Raw genomic sequence first — 13,532 nt, forward strand, 5'->3', positions numbered from 1 at the left:
TTACCCCCAGCCGTAAAGCAGGGCCGCGTTTTCTCGACTTCCGGTTATCCCGTACCCGCCACGACTAGACGCAGAAATACGCGAACCGCGCTTCGGTCATTCGTTCCCGCGGACGTCCAGTGAACCGGAAGTGGCATTCGAACCAGTGAAATCGCCAGGAAATAATCTTCGTCGAAGCTTCGTCGACACGTTGCTGGATTTTATACAGGTAAGACGATCGATTGTTTTCATTTTTTCTTTCCCCTTTCTCCGTTTTAAAGAGGATAGTATGGAAATGATACACACGGCGAGAGTGAAAATTGACGGTCGGTTTCGTTCATCTTCTTCGTGGTTGTTAACGAGCGAACTCGGATCTCCGAAATTGCAATAAATAAATAACCAAGTTCGTTACTCGGTAAACGTTCAGATTCTCCTCGAGATGGAAATTTACAATTGGAAATATCAGATAGCAGATTAATCGTTGTTGTTGAGAGTTGGCTGATACGTTCGTTTCTTCTTTTTCTTATATAGCGTCGTATAAATAACGTTCTAAATAGTAAGCGTAGCGCGTTAGGTTGGGAAAAAATTGTTACACGAACCAGCAAGCTCGCACCAGTTTGTACCCACTAACGACCTTGTTAATGAGCTGAGCCTCGGCGACTTTATGTAATTGTTTACATGTAACGTTTGATGTTGCGAAAATAGCACCGTATGACGTTCGTAGATGCACAGCGTATCAAACTTGCCACAGTTTGACGACGCGTCCTACGCGAAATAGAGAAATACGTTACCCTTGAAACGACCACATGTTCCGATACGATACCTTGCTCGATGTATTGTACTCCGCAGATATTGATTAAGCTTTACACAATTGCTGTAGCTTCTCTACGTATAGGTTTCTTCGAAGAAGCGATCGGTGTCGATCGAAATGTTGGTGAAATTCGCCAACATGGATCAGTCAGGGATTCGACCTTGGAATTTATTTGCACGTAAGGTAGAGCACGTTCGATACGAAAATGCTGGAGCCTAAAAATACTGGAAACTTTGCATCGGTTCGATTAACCGGAGGACGTGGGTGCGCCGAAACTTTTTCAATCCGAAATGGGTCCCGCCGATCGGTGCGTTCTCGTTGAAACTGCGTACAAGCAAATCCGCTTCCGTTGGAAAAGTTTTCTGGGTGGCCGCGCAAAAGTTGGTCGAGATCAACGTTTCGAAAGACGCGATATTCGAAGCGTAGTAACTCGATGGCGAACTTTAAGAAGACAGAGCCGCCGTTCTCTATGCTCGCGTGAAATACGAAAAGAGAAACAGCGACCCGAAGCGGAAGTGCGCTTTCCATTCTTTTCTGCATTTACGTTTCACGCTCGATTCGGCTCGGCCGGTTCGTTTACATTTTTCTTTTCGCCGCGGTTCCGAGGCCTCGATCACGTACTCCATTGACTGGAAAATGTGATCTCGCATCGGCCCTGAATATTTTTATCCCGATGCAAAAAATAATCGGCGAATATATCAGCTCGGTGGCTGTCGTTCCTATGAATAAACTATGCCGACGCGTCTGCTGTCATTTTCATAAATCCTGACGACCGATCGGCCATCCCTTATCGCGCCGCGCGATATTAGCGTAAGCCCTGCTCCAAATTATTCGATACACGTTGATCTGACTGGCAAATCTCCACCAACTGCTGATCGACCTACTCTTGAAATCATCTCGATGATACGTATGCACGAAACACAAACTACCTTTTACCTGCTTTCCCTCTGATAGATACGATCTATCGAATGTTTCGTATTAAAGTTGCGAACAATCGAGCAAAGCAAACGTACACAGCCTGTCCCCGCGTAAGAGCGATTCGTCTCTGGCGAGTTGCAGCGTGTTGGTTAGAGAATGAGGTCGGTTTTACGTCGGACAGCTTATACTTTTCTTATCAGACGGCTGCAACTTTCAGTCAACGACAAAACCTTATTTCTTATTCGCGGAACGAGAGACAGCTCGGCGATGTTGAGAAAATTTCAGCGTTCGTGCGGGAAATACTATACGCAAAGTCTCTAGTTTATCGAGTTATCCGGCAGATTTCTTGTTGGCCCAGCTTAAAACTTTCGTATTGTTTGTAATTTGAACGGTAGGAAGAAAAATCAGCCAAAGTTTCCCAGCATATTTGTTCTCTTACCTTCACCACGTGGTCCGACCAATGGAATTATTTAGGAAGCAGAAAAGGTTGTTGGACAGGACAACGTCGGTGGAAAGGTTGGCTGGTCTCGTCATTGGCCGGGTTTCGACTGGAATGTAAATTTCAGAGTTGAGAAGTTAACAACGAAGGAAACGTAATGAATTGTTAAGGCAATCACGCTACTTGTAAATAAATGAGATAGGCAGGGCGGTCTAGTCGTGACCAAAGCGTACATGCAAGTGGACGTTTTAAGATTGTCGTAGCTTATCACGCGGATCTTGATGTTTAACTCGTTCGTTCTATTCCCTCTTTTTTCTTCCTTTTTTTTTTCTTTTTTTCGAGAATGCTCTCGATTCGCGTTCGGTCGATGAAGCGGTGCGTTTCGCTGCGACAAAGAAATGCGCATAAATTAGAAATCCCACGGTGCAAACAACTTGGAAGTAATCCAGATTAAACGGAGGATTCTATAAAGGCGATTTAGTAGAGTCCTAAGATCGCTTCTTACGATAGGAGAATGACTTAATTCGTGCGTAACCTTGGCTTTTATAAATCTTGTTTTATCTACATCTATGTTCGAGCAGAGGACTAATTTTTTGTCCCATTTAAAATGAGTCACAGTGTTACGCACCGCTAAACACGAACATAATTCCCTTATAATGAAATATAATCGGCAGTCGTTTCGGTACGATCGTACTTTGATATGAAAATAAATCGCACGTGGCTTGTTACCAACGCAAGAACGTTGCATTTATGAAGTCAGCTTCGCGTAAGAATTTCCATCGTAAAGAGAAGCATGGACAAATCTGGACAATTCTGCTCTCGCGACACTCTCCAGGGCAAATGATTCCGTGTCACGCACTCTGCTCCATCGTATTCTTAGCTGAACGATCTTATCTTCGAGATCAACGTCGCGATTAATCGAGCTTAGTACAAAATCTTGAAGAAACGAACCGAATGATCAATGTGACAGAAATTTCGGTTCAGAGAGACCTACGTTTCGTCACGAAGGTACGCACGTCAACCTGACGTCCGAGACAATTAATTGTTCACTAGCTCGATTATAGTAATCTGTTCGTGTCCATTGTGCTTGACGTTTTGACATTGAGGGATTGAATTCCATCTATCTATGTGCTAATTAGTACGTAATAATTCGCGCAAGTTGAAACGATTCTTCTTCGTCAAGGCAGGATAACGATAAGATTACACGTATTAAACAATAGCGTTAATGCAAGATAAAGTTAGAGAGTGTTACGTAGACAAAAGAGCGCGTTATCTAGATCAGCTCGACAATTGCAATGCCAGGGAGACAACCAAAGGTGTCCAAGATACCCGAGAGCACATTTGGCAAAGCCATTCTTATCGGCGGTTCCTTTTTAACTCTGTACTTTAGTTGGTCGCGGTTACTGGTCTGAATCTAATCTTTACACGGTGTTCGAAAGAGGATCAAACCGACCATTAAATAGACAAAAGTTCTCTATCGTTCGAACGTTATTCGCTATCCAGCCAAATATCAAATTTATTCTTCAAACATTATTCCAAATACCAATAATTAACGAGTCTATATAGTTGCTGTAATTACTGGATCGTGAGATTGCAGGAAAATTTCATAGACCATCTTAGCATAGTTACACATTTGTTCATCTTACTTATGTATTATCTATATTTGTACTAATATTTTTCTAAATTTCCCATAAATACATAGACATCCGCAGTCTATTCGTTACTGAATATATTACATAACATGCTATAGCAATATCATACAATCTATCAATAGTTATACATATAAAAGATTCCATTTTCTTATTTCGACAGATCGACGAGGAACGAAGAAATATGCAGAAGTGGGAGAGAGACTCGTGGGTGCTGATCGACTGATCTACTGGGCCAGTATCGGTGACGGGTTGGGTACTGAGCAAGTTTGGTGATCGCGAACGAAGTGTCGTTCGAGATTGGCGGCCTTTAGAGAGCTAGGGAGTTCCACGGGACCCGGCAAATGTGGCTCTGTGCACGGTGAGCCGGGGTTACGGGGGCCGCGGGGCCCGTGGCGGTGGGAGCAGATCCCGTGGCGAGGCAAGCGTGAGGCTACCCCTGAGTCCTCGCACTTTGTGCGCCCCTGGGGCCGGAGGTGGCGCACATGTGCACGCACAGGGCACCGGACCCGGCGCGACTACGCCCGCGCCGACCGGTCCCCCTGGGACCGGAAATAATCCTGGCACGGAAGAGGGATCCGGCCTTCCAGACGAGCCAATGGTAATTATTTTTCTTCGCGACTTTTCCTACGATTTTTTGTTCAACTTTATCAATCGAAAGGCAGAGAAATATGAACGTGGTGTCTTTAAATTTAACTTGAAATTTATTTTTATTTACGCTGTATTTGCTTACGAGCGAATTTTTTGAAAATAATCAAGATTGGACATCGATCGTAGCACGTAGATACGTAAAGAAATGGAGAAAATTGACGAAAAATGGATTTGGCCAGTTTGGTTTGTGAGTAGCTGGTGGTTTGCTCGGTTTACGAGCGGTTGAAATTAGCAGGATCTATAACACGGAAGTTAAATGACGACATTCCGGCGTGTTTGATCCTCCTTTTTCACTCAGTCACTTATCCGTCGTTTCACGATAATCCAGTACGGTGTTGACATTCCATTTCCCCGACATTTCTTTTCCATTCCTTCTCTGTTTTCCTTTTAAACGATTCCTGTCCTAATAAAAGAATTCAGCAGAGAAGCTCTCACCCGTCTTTTGTTAACGCAATTTCACGTACTCCAACGTCTTTTCTCCAAAGTCTTTCGTTTTCTAACTTTTATAGTACACCTTCTACTCCCTCTTGCCTCGTATCGAACTCTATTTAATCCAAAGCGCAATTTTGTCCGCAACGAGCAAGAAACTCCGCAACTACAACTTTCTTGTTAATCGAAGCAACGTGTTGGTTGTTCAGGTACATGTCGAGAGAGCCGCGCAACAGGGTACTTGGATATGCTGCGTGCCGTGTTACTGGCTTCGTCGAAGTAAGGCCGTGCACAAGGCGTTGCTCACGTTCGCGATGCTGCTTGTCACCAGTTTGCTCGTCACCAGTCCTGTCCTCTTCCTCATCACCACGCTGCCGGAGGGAGAGCAGCCGCGTGAATGCGTACCGGTGGTGAGTGACAGCCATCTTTTCAAATCCGCACCATTGTTTTTACCATTCCGCGCGAGACCTCTCCGCTATTCAATGGAATATCGCGGTGCTTTCTGCATCGTTGTTTCCTTGCTAGCGAATTAAGAGCAACTCGAGGCTTGATGTTTTTCCACGCTGTTCAATGCGATGAAGAGGCATAAATCAGCGTTTAAATGTCTGTTAAGGAGGTATAAAACGCGCCATACGAGATAGTAAATGGAAATTTCGAGACGTTGCCGAGAGAATTTCATCGACGTGTCGCGTTCTCCCGAAAAATGAAATCACGGGGGAAACCGATCGACGTTCCGAACGATATTTCCACGAGATTCAACGTGACGTCGGCTGGTATCCTCGTAAAACGAAGGTTGTACCATAAAGCGACGTATGTACCCGATGCTTCTCGGTCTTGTCTCGCGTTCTATAGGCTGCTTCGATCGCTGGGATATCGGTACCTTTATCACCGGTCTTTTGCATGATGCATCGGTTCGCTTATTTTGTCGAACGATCGCTATCCGAATTTTCATCCAGTCTCTAATTTTACCATCTTTCGTGGAAACTTTTTACCGTGGAATTCGCCGCTGTCGTCTCGCGACGGATAAACTTAGAGGAGTGAGCAATTCGAGTATCGATCGTAACGAAACGAAGGGATTTATAAAAAGCGAAGTCGATCAGTTTGGCTTCTGAGAGGCTCGATTTTTCACGTGAAAGCGATCCACGTAACTAACCGAACGTCATAGCGTTATCCAATAGCTTGTTGAAAGATTGTGACGTTCGATTATACGCGTACCACTTATCCATGAATGTACATTGGCTCGCGATGATTTATCACTTCGATGAAGTAAAGATATTTCCGCGTTTAACTGCAACACACGAATTTCGACGTACGTTGTAAATTTGTCTTTGCTGCTGTCGAGGCTCAATGAAGGAGGACGATTTGTAAGCTGTTTGCTAGTTAGCGTGGTGTAACAGGTTTTGTCCGTGCGAGCCAGACCGTGAGAGTTTATGTCCTCACCGGCAGTGTTTCCCTGAAGCGTTATATCACGCGCTTTCATGTCGCCAAAGCTGGAGACGTCACGAGCAAAACACGAGCGGTTATCCACGGAAATTTCGCCCATATATCTCGGCGATCAGTTGTCGTGAAGGGTTTCGCGAACTCGTGCCACGCCAAGGAATGAGAAAAATGTCGCACTCCGTCTTTTAGCTGATTCCTCGCGTTTTTCTCCTCTCCATTCGCTTCCGATATAAGAGACCTTCTCCAGATGTAAACGAGATCGAATATTTTCTAGACGTGTTTTATTGAGACGCGCTGGTGTCTCTCGATCTTCCTTCAACTCGGGATAACGTTGCTCGATCTGTTTTAAAATTGCTCATCCTCGTGTAACAGGCAAATAATTGGAACAACAACATACCGTTTTGCTTATCAACCGTGTAATGAATAAATAGTTCCACCTCTCAGGTAGCGCAGAAAGTGTCCTATTTTGATTGTCAGAGGTAATGTGGATCGGGCCTAAGAAAATACTCGGAAAAGTCTATTGGCGTTCGTAGAAAACGTTTTCATGATGTAATGCATTTAGCTTCAGTTAATTATTTAATCGAAGGAAAGTTTGATTAAACGCTTTCACGATACCTGGCCGTGCTTATGCTTTCGTTGTTGAAATTTCGCAGAAGATAAGATTATGACAAAGTTCAAAGCACCTCGGCTAATACGGAGGATTTGGTTAAATCGTTCTGTGTACATGTTACACGCATTATGTGCATTTTTTGTATATTTAAAATTCTAAAAATCCGCGGTATATTTGTGAAAGACAATTTATAGAAAATGTTACTGTGGAATATATAAAATAATATACGCGTATACAATAACCGCGTCGATCATCCAGAAAATATTTTGAAACGTATGCCCCTCGGGGATCACGACACACAAATCGGAATCTCGAACAGAGTAGAATCTTCGTTCTTTCGCGTCTTTGCGACCAAGTATCTCGAATCTGAATGCGATTCCTTGGAATGCGAACCGTCGCTATCAACAGCATAGAACGCGATTATACACGGAGCATGTAATCTCAATTGGATTTGACACGGTCGTTGCCGGAAACCTTCAACAGAGCTAAATGCGTAGCACCCCTTGTTGTTCTCGAATGAGTAATGGCCGTATAATTGGTATCAGTTCGCAGTTATCCTTATGCGGCTTCTCAATTAACATTAAGCAAGCTATAATTCAGTTAAAGGTCCTTGGATACGGCGATCGTAATTCAATATGCACTTGGACAAGCTGTTTATACGTTGATCGTCGTCGAACAGATTCATCGCGTTTCCTCTTCCCTAAACGATCTATCGAGATGAGTCGGTTTATTTCAACTCGCAGCAGAGCATTCGAGATACTTTCGCAAGGAAATACGAACGAGATTTTAATAGAAGGAAGCTGTTTACAAGTTTCAACTGATTGTTAGCAGAGCTGGGTTATTGAGATTGCGCTGCTTTTACGGACAACATTAATTTTGCCCGCGGATTCGTTGCCTCCAGGAGTTGCTACTTTGATGGCAGTTAATGTACGTTCGCGGACAGCGAGCGAAAAAATATTTGCCAGCTTGGACGCTCGGCCGCGAAACGAGCTGTTTGCAAATTCGAAAGGGGGTTAAAGGCCGGGGTGTAATCGTTAACGCGCGATCGATCGATCGTCTCGCGGAGAAGCGAGAATAAACTGTGCAATATAAAAATAGATTCCCTCGAACGACCGTCTGTTCGACAAGAATTTATTAATTCTATCGATGAGATATTACCGCGGGGCGAAGGGGCGTTGTAACTTTAAAGTTACTCGAACGACGTGTTTCACCGTTTGAGAAATTCTAAATATAAAAAAAGAAGGAAAGAAATTATAAACGAGTGATGTACGCGGAAAGGAGAGTAGTTTATCATCAACAGCCGCTCGAAATTTCCAGGATAACGTTATCAATTATGGTTTCATTGTCACCGACAGAAGTGACTGTTACGCGTTAGTCTGTCATCAACGTGCATTTACGAGATGCCCGACAAACTTCTATTAATCGATACCAATATCCATATTTCGAGTTATACATACATATATCGGAAACCTATCGCATTTCGAACTCTGTTCAATGGATTTGATACATCGATCAGCCGCAAAGTCAAGCCCCGTAATTGCTTCCATCTCATTCGCAGCTTGTCTCTCTTTTGTCAAATTCCTGTCGTTCCACTTTCGTCGAAAAGTTGGAAAAACCAGCAAAGTATTTCGCGCTTACTTTCACTCGAAAGCGAATTTCCACCGACTCTTTCTTTCGAAATAGACGAGCAAGAAACGAATTTATACGCAGTCGTCGCGGGGGCTAGTTTATTGCGAATAGTACGAAACTCGACGTGGCGCGCGCAATATATACGTTTCAATAAAACAGTGGTTCAATTTGCCTGGCCAGCTGTATAAAAATCCCTTCGCCCGTTACAGACACTTTTACGGGGGAATTATCAGAACCGAGGCCGCCTTTCGCTGACGCTCTATTTTATTTAAAGCGCGGTCGATGCTCGGCCGACGCGTTCGTTCGAATCGTTCTCCAGCATCAGATCTTATTAAATATCGTATATCGTAATCGTCTCGGTTCTATGATAGTCGTTAAATTTTCTTTGCGACGTTAAACGCCGTTTCTGGAGGATTAAACGGAGAAGAAAAGCCTGCAGGTAATCCACGATCAATTAAACGGTTCTTTTTCGCCGTGTCTTCGCTCGGTTTTAGCCTGTTAATAAGTTTGCAGCAATTACGTCTGCGGTGGTAGTTAGGGGGACTCGAAGCAGATTGCCGCTCGAATTTTCCGGACGTAGCCAGAGGATTGATTATATCGACGTAATATACCGCTGACGTTCCCCTAACTTAACACATTTGCCTTATATACAGCTATTCCACGCTAGGAATATCTCGCTTAAATATCTCCAGCTTAACTAACAATGTTTATCTTAATCTCATTGTGTATTCATTTTTGTTCGCCTTTTTAAACCTTCTTGCTGGCTCGTATAAAAATGAAAAGCCAACAGACGCGTTCTTTGTTATTACCAGACCACGATTTATAAATAGCTCGATTTTCTTGTAGAATCCAATTGCAAGAAACGATGCCGAAGTATAATATCGCGAGAATCTTTGGAATTCGTAGCTGTAAGGCTAAACTAATTGAAACGATTTTCAAGCGGTGGCACCTTATGTAAATGAAAATTTCAAACTTAATTTGATCAAACTGGTTTCAAATCGCAATCAAATACGTGAATTATACGCCGTCGGAATATATAGGATATATATCGTGCAGTTTACCTTCGAAAACGTTTGCGCGATCCTAGGTAACGAGGATTAGGTAAACGAGAATCGAGAACGTCGAGAAGATCGTAGTCGTCGTTGTGGTGGATATATGGAGAATCCTGTGGATGATTTATTCGATATCGAATATTCAGCGTCGCCGACAAATGATGGATTCGAGTCGTTGAATGCTTTTCCCGGTGGAAGTTCGAGCCGGGTCGTTAGAGCAGCACGTGCTGCATCGCGACGAAGCCATACTACGAGCTAAGGTTTCGAGGCAAATGTCAACCCTACGCTGGATCAAGGTCTCGCCCTTCTTCCTGACCTTTATTTTTTCGCATCCGGACTCTTGAATCGACGAGGAAATCCCTCATCCTTTTGCCCCGTCTTCTTTCACTCTTTCAAGTTTCCTTCGTTCGGTGCATTTGCAACTTTCCTCTTTTCATTCCTTTTCTAACTCCCAACTCGAAAGTTGCTACAGTCAGAAGTGTCTGATTAAAACAGGTACTCTATACTACCTGTTCTTTCACGGTATTTAGTCCATTGGATAATCCAGCGTATTTGCCATCCTTTCGAAACATTTCGGGTTAGAGTCGATATGTGCTGCTTGGTTATACGTAACACGTGTTACTCGAATTGAACGCGAATTAAAAATCACTAAATCGAGGAAAAATGTTGCTGGTACTTCGCGTACGGATATCACAGCAGATGAAAACGAGAAGTCTTCTGGTTCTAACGGGGTAGTTTAAATTCAACTGCTTAAGAAAGAAATAGTCGGTAACGAGAGGAGGAAAAGTAAGAAATTTAAAAATAGTTAACCAATGACTGACGAAACGCGAATATACCAAATGCCACGCGAACAAATCCCTCGTGCCACGTTGCTGTAACATAATATCACAACCACGAGAAATACACGTTTAACGAGAACAGCGTATTCCTTGTCGCAAACGCATATCCTACACACAACTTTAGAATTCACGTCGAGGATCGACGCGTGGCATCAAAGGCGGGCGAAAATTCCGTTTGCATTCCATAACATCTGGAACGCTTTCTTACGTGTAACCGAGCTTCAACCACGAAACGTGCTCGTCGTAGCTACGATTTCGCTCCTTAAGCGGGGGTGAGTGCGTGCGGGTTAGGTCGGGACGAGGTAAATGCACGGTGAAACGAGCTCAGCCATCTTCTCCAAGATGTGATTTAGATAGAGAGCGGTAGGCCGTGCCTGGAATATAAATTGAAAGCTTACGAGCGTAATTTCATTCTATTTATCCTGAATTCATTTTTCCCGCGTATCAAGAGACTCCTCGTATCGAAGAAACCTTCGGTCGAGAGGATATTCTTCGGCGGTTCCTTCCATTTCGCGTGCGTCGAAGAATCCGAAATTTCGCGGACGACTTTGCGAAGAATTTCACAAGCTTCGCGTCTTTGAGTCGAGAAATTCGACGAGTAAACGTCGCGCCTGGCAAACCTATCGGATCGCCCAAGACGAATGTCTGATTAGTCCGGAGGAATTCCGATTAATCAGAGAACACATTAATAAGAGATACATCGATATAGGGAATCAAAGGTAATCGTAGAGCAGACAAGCCGACGAGTTGTGGTGAAACAAGTCGTGATACTAGAATTTATCGAGGGTCGAGATCGTACTTGCCCTATTTTGGCGGCTCGATAGCAGATAACTGCCTGATAACATGGCTTCTATGATGTTTACGAGGTTCGCGGGGGCTAAATTGGACGATGTAGATTAGGTTTCCTTGAAGGGTGAAATGTTTCGACGGCGATTTACATGTCCCTACGTCACCTCCAACAAATTATTCCTCTTTCCGTACTGTACGAAAAGTACACGTTTTTCACTAGCAAATGATACGAAAATCAAAAAGACGAAGGAACATGCACTTGTCAGATTTCCCTTCCCTCTGACCGATTCAATTTATATCGAATCTTGTCTATTGAGTTATCAAAGTACCGCAACTAGGGGATTCGATTTCGAACGATTTCTTACGCTTAGATGCTGCTTTCCACGGAAATAAATGAAGAGTTCTGGAGAGTCGAGTTGACGTTAATTTCACTTGGTCGTATCCGGTCTGTTGGCGAAGTAAGGCACAATTGGCGGAACGATCATCCGTCTCTGTCAAAAAGACGTACGGCCATCCGGTCCGGATGAAAAGCAATTGATGACAATGAAAGTCGTGGACGCAACCACGGCTGGCCTTTCGTTAGGTTCTCGAATTTTTAGCAACTCGTCGAATAGGTTTGCGACGTAACTCGCCAGTGATTCTTCACACCTTCTTCCCCTTTCTCTTTTCTTCTTATTTATCTTCGGCGAGACCCGAACTTCGTGTCACATCATTCGTCTCTTTCGAGGAAGACGTATGATCCCAGATTTCGCTGGCAAATATTCCGCGACTTCAACGCGTTAACCAGCAAGAAGAGGAAGGAGACAGCAGTTCACCTTTACACGCCGAGGAATCGAATCAACTTTCGGAAAAAAACGTTCGTTGCTTCGATCGTTCACGATCCAGTACAGTAGACGTTCATAACGCGAACGAATTAGCGAAATAGAACGCGAAGACGTCTCTGCACGCGTTAATAATTTTACGATGAAACGTCTGAACGTATAATACGATTAAATATATCCTTCGTCTCTCGGCGAGATGTTCTCGTTAATCCTTAAACTTTGTTCTTCAGTCGTTTCTCGTATCCTCATTTACCGTCTCGAAATACGGAAAATTGTCCTCGTAATGCCGTCTAATCTTTGATGCTATCCTTGACACTAGCTCGAATTGCTTTTCGCTGCTGTCAAGTTACGGTACAATTAAAAAAGAGGAAAAAAAAGAAAGAAAAGAAAGGAAGATAGGAAGCATTGTAGAAACACGAGAAAAAGAAACAAGAAAAGAATTTCCATTCCAGGACGAAGCCTGCATCAGGGAGAGGGATGGCCCGGAGGGCTTGTGCGACTCGAAAGCCTGCGAGGAAGCGTCGAAGCGGATGGTGGCGTTCATGAAGAAGGGGGTGGATCCTTGCAAGGACTTTTATCAGTTCGCGTGCGGCGGCATTCGCGATCAGCAGCCGTATCGGCCGAGCTCGAGCTTCAACATGCTTCAGGCGAGGGTCGACGATCGTCTTCACAGTGAGTGAACCTCGTTGCTCGTTTTTTTCCCATTAAGATACCTTTGGAACTCCATTCGCTGGCTAAGATAGTCGCAGGGGAAGTTTCACTTGAAGCAGCAAATATTTACGCGAGTCCTTGCCTGCGATTAAAATCTACTTTACACGTATAAATGTATTTTTACATATTTCCCGTATAAAAATAATTCCGCCGAGAAGCGTCGTTATCCGTGACGTTCGGCCGAGCTCGTTACACCGAGGCAATCGATGGAACCGAATTTCGAGCGCTGGAATTAATTTCTCGTCGACCCGAGAAAAAACGAGAGAGGATGCCGAGGCTTTCCATCGTTGGGAAACTCGAAGCACGACGAGGGATGGATAATTGATTCAGAACCGCGGCCAAATTTCCCGCCGTCATTTCAACTTTCAATTAACCAAATGCTCGCGAGCCATTCAGTACGAAAGTTTCTGCCTTGAACGTGTCGCTGTTTGCGCGAGCTTGGATCAATTCGCATCCTGGCGATACGAAACGCTGTCCGAGACGCGCGATCGTCCGTTTCCCACCGTCTTATCGCGACTGCCGGAGTTATCTTTCCCTCGGTTCCTTCTTTTCATCCACTTGGCCGACCTTAATCAGCTCGGGCCCGTGTCCTTAGAAAGAGTGGACGAAATAGTTTGTGGACGAAAAGTGGCCGTTAAAAATTCCGTTGCTACGTTTTCTTTGAATAGCCGCTCGTTTCAAGCCGCGACGATCCCTTTCGTAATCTGTTGCTTCCACTACCCTATTTCTTATGGCTTCCTCGTCGAGGATAATCGAATGGTTCAG

At 44.2% G+C, this 13,532-nt stretch overlaps 1 protein-coding gene across 2 annotated transcripts in view; it reads left to right on the plus strand.

Moving 5' to 3' along the window:
• LOC126921957 (neprilysin-1-like) overlaps positions 1-13,532 on the plus strand; it is a 74,105-nt gene continuing 60,573 nt past the window's right edge. For both annotated transcript variants that reach the window (XM_050734051.1, XM_050734052.1), the window contains exons 1-4: positions 1-208; positions 3,960-4,397; positions 5,086-5,286; positions 12,509-12,728. In XM_050734051.1, the coding sequence (XP_050590008.1) occupies positions 4,395-4,397; positions 5,086-5,286; positions 12,509-12,728 (424 nt within the window). In that variant the 5' untranslated portion in view covers positions 1-208; positions 3,960-4,394. The remainder of the gene's footprint in view (positions 209-3,959; positions 4,398-5,085; positions 5,287-12,508; positions 12,729-13,532) is intronic.

Source organism: Bombus affinis, chromosome 11 (assembly GCF_024516045.1).
Source record: "Bombus affinis isolate iyBomAffi1 chromosome 11, iyBomAffi1.2, whole genome shotgun sequence".
Lineage (NCBI taxonomy): Eukaryota > Metazoa > Arthropoda > Insecta > Hymenoptera > Apidae > Bombus > Bombus affinis.